Source organism: Glycine max, chromosome 9, assembly GCF_000004515.6.
Source record: "Glycine max cultivar Williams 82 chromosome 9, Glycine_max_v4.0, whole genome shotgun sequence".
NCBI lineage: Eukaryota > Viridiplantae > Streptophyta > Magnoliopsida > Fabales > Fabaceae > Glycine > Glycine max.
In genome coordinates, this window is record NC_038245.2 from 44,675,414 (window position 1) to 44,679,061 (window position 3,648).

General features: G+C 29.2%; 1 protein-coding gene across 3 annotated transcripts; it reads right to left on the reverse strand.

The window, feature by feature from the left end:
* Positions 1 to 12: 12 nt before the first annotated feature.
* LOC100306169 (uncharacterized) lies at positions 13 to 1,464 on the reverse strand. Of its 3 annotated transcripts, none has more exons than NR_182274.1 (2): positions 1,329 to 1,464; positions 13 to 482 (listed from the first exon to the last, which is right to left on the reverse strand). NR_182274.1 is itself a non-coding variant. In NM_001414315.1 (2 exons), the coding sequence occupies exon 2, from the start codon at positions 520 to 522 to the stop codon at positions 82 to 84; it is 441 nt and encodes a 146-aa protein (NP_001401244.1). In that variant the 5' UTR covers positions 523 to 527; positions 1,342 to 1,464; the 3' UTR covers positions 13 to 81. The 3 variants fall into 3 exon arrangements, 2 of the variants coding, with proteins under 2 accessions (NP_001401244.1, NP_001238652.1); NM_001414315.1 differs by having other exon boundaries at positions 13 to 527; positions 1,342 to 1,464; NM_001251723.3 differs by having other exon boundaries at positions 13 to 527.
* Positions 1,465 to 3,648: the final 2,184 nt, after the last annotated feature.

Sequence of the window (3,648 nt, forward strand, 5' to 3'; positions counted from 1 at the left end):
TTTCTGAACCAACAATATAGTCTAAGCACGATCAACATAGAGAAAAAATATATAACATTAATCATCACAGTCACGTTAATGCTACTGAGCAGCATCTTCAGAAAACCTGGCATCAAACTGAGCTGAGGGGTGGGTAAGAGCTGAATTAGCAGAACCAGCTCCAGAGCCATGCTGCAATTCAATCACAAGCCATCGAACTGCTTTACTCATCTGTTCCAACCGAACTGCACTGATGGGAGGAAGACCAGTCATGGTAGCTTGTCCAGGTTTTCCTGCTACAGGCCTTGTTGCCTCATCCACCAGACACTCGGATCCTATCCTTTGCTTCACAGACTCCACAAACTCCTCAGCTTGATCACATGCTACTCTAAACAATTCCCACTTCTGCTTAAAGTTTTCTAGAGCAGTATCGGTTGCTGTTGTTTTAATGGAACCAGCATTTTCTTTGGCTTCCAACACATTTGCTGCTGCAACAACAAAATCTTGATAGGCATTATTCAGAGAATCAACTATGCTGTCCATGGTGCCTGATTGTGTCATACAAAGAAATTCTAAGCTTTTAGTAATTACAGATCCTAAAGGAAAGTAAGACCTCTGGAATTAAAGCACAAGAACAGTAGCTAGCAAAAAAAGATTTGAGGCTATTTGTCTCCTAGTCTGATGATCTTGTTTTACTGAAAAGACATGGCATATTAACATGTAAGACAAAAACTATGAAGCACAACACAAAACGAACTGGAGCATTATCGAAATGGGGAGGTGGAACGAGAAACACTGATAATACCCAGCACCCTATTAACAGATACGCAGATCCAGAACCAAACACTGGTAAATTCAAAACTGTCATTGTACTCAAATCAAGAATGATAACATGCACCTTACAATAAGCAAGTAAGAATCACACAAGAAATAGTGAAGATATTCCACAATAACCATAAAATTTTAATCGATGGAGGTGCATTCTTATGGCATAGACATTGAACTACATTTCTAGTAAAAAAAGGCATCCAGATTGATATCACTGTTACCACCAAGTTGATCGGCACCACTTACTCACTCAATCTCAATGGCCAATTATTCTGATTGCCAGGTGCAAATTAGACATAGAAGGCCATAGGGAAACAAACTAATAGACCAGCACAAATTAGTTTAGTTTAACTGATCTAGCCACATATGAGAACAAAATCAAAATTCAATAAAATTAATTTTTTAATTTTTCCTACAACACACAGGGAAATGAATCCCAATTTGTATCCTTATCCTCCCTCTAAGAAAAATAGCATTAGCAAATCAAGATGCTGAGCACATATCTGTTGGGTGACACCTACCGTTTTCACTTACGTGAAGTGTGGGGTGAGAGTGAGGGTCTTTGATTGGGTTTTGCTGCTTCTACTTCGTTCGTTCTTAGCTCGCGCCAACGGAACCCTAATTAACCAAATCTGAAATGAAAGAAACCCCCTTTCTAGTTTGTCCCTGTTCTGTTAAGGTTTATATAAAAAAGCTTTTTACTATACTCGTGCAGTGCCTAGATAGACAGATTAAGATTTAAGACATAATAAAATATTAATTTTAATATATTTTTAGTTTTAATAATTTAATATTTTTCATTTTTGTCACTGTAATTATTATTTTTTATTTTTAATTATTGTAAAATATATTTATTTTTTTAATTCTTAAAGCATTTTAAATAATATAAAAGTAAAAAAATACTTTGAACTGTAAAAATATATTATTTAAACACTTTAAGTATAAAATAAAACAATCATATTTTATAAAATTAAAAAAAAATATTTTTGCAACGAATAAAAATGAAAAAAACAACTAAATTTTAGAAAAAATATATTTAAGTCTAAAATCTTCTTTTAAATAAAAAAATAAAGACTATATAAAGGATTTTTTTTTTAGCAAGGCTTAATTAAGAAACTATTTTTTTTTTATTGTGATATGTTTTTAAACTTATACCCGTGCCTAGGGGTGGGAATAGGCCAGGCCGACCTACAGGGGCCTATCACCACCTGGCTTACATAAAGTCTGACCTATTTAATTAAAAGGCTAAACTCAGACTTTTTTAAAAGCCTATTAAATTAAATAGGTCGGGCTTAGACTTATTAAAAAACCTTATAAACCTGATAGACTGACCTATATATATATATATATATATATATATATATATATATATTATTTTTTGGATATAATTAATATTTTTTTTAAAACTAGCAAATTTCAATCCTATAATTAAGTAAAACTTTAATTACAAGGTGTATTATAAAGAAAATAAAAATCATATCCTATCATATCCTGTTACGTTCCTATACAAAGATCATATCCTATCATATCCAATTACGTTCCTATACAAAAATCATATCCTTTTTTTATCATGTATTCTATCAAGTATGACGTTTTCTTTTATTTTAGATTATTTTATATCATTTGATGATTTCTATTTATATTATTAATATATTTTTAGGACTACCAAACTAAATTAACGTTAGATTAAAAATTAAGGCAAATTATATATTAAGGCCTTGTTTAGCCTATTATAGAATGTGTGTTATTTTTTTTTTTTGATAAAAACAACTAGGAATATTAAAGATTTATTGTAAAAATGCTTTTAAAAAGGCTATCAGGCCAGACCAAGCTTTTAAAAAGGTCAGGCCAAGCCAAAATAAAAGTCTTTGATAGGCTATAGGCTAAACTTAGGCCTCAAAGATTCATCGTAGGCTAGGCTTAGGCCTTTCAAAGCCTGACCTGACCTATTCCCACCCCTACCCGTGCCTAGATATATTTGTGGTATTTAATTTTTTTTATTGTAATAAAAAATTAATAAATAATAAAAATATAAGATAATATTTGTATAATAATTTTATAATCTTATTTTATTTCGACTAATAGTAATTTTATATTTTTTCTTATAAAATAAATCATGTCACAAATATTAAATTAATGATGATAAAATATTCTATAATAACTAATAATTTTATAAATGTGATTTTTTATAATTTTAAATTCTACTGATTTTTTTATTATTCATAGAAGTTGAAAACAATCTGCTCAACTGTCTTTATTTATTTATTAGCGAATGTGTAAATACTTACACACAAAATATGTGTTTGTAGTATGTGTACACACAACCACATAAATGTTTTAAAAGGAGTTTCATTAATTGATGAAATTCAATACAAAACCATAGCATGAATTGAAATTAAAATTGACTAAAAATATAAGAATTAAAAATATATTTAACCCATAAATGTTAAAAATAAGTTTTCTATTAAGGAATAATGTTTATATGTTATTTTAGTAATATTTACAAGATACATATGATATATCACACGTTCAATCTTTTTTTCTATTTTTTTATGAACATAAATAGTAAATGAGAGAGACACTCTCAATATTATTAGGCTTTCAATATTATCAGATAAGGGCCTAATGATATGCTCGTACTGAGATTTTTTTTTTTTTTAGATGTTCACTTAAAGAATTACTACATAATATTAATTAATTTTTTAGTTAACGTTTAATATATTTCTTATTTCTTTTAGTATTATTTTTAACTTCTGATGATTATATATTAATGCTATATATTAATATATAGTTTATCGCTCACCCTTCTCTCTCCATGTCGAACTCCTCCCTCACCGAAAA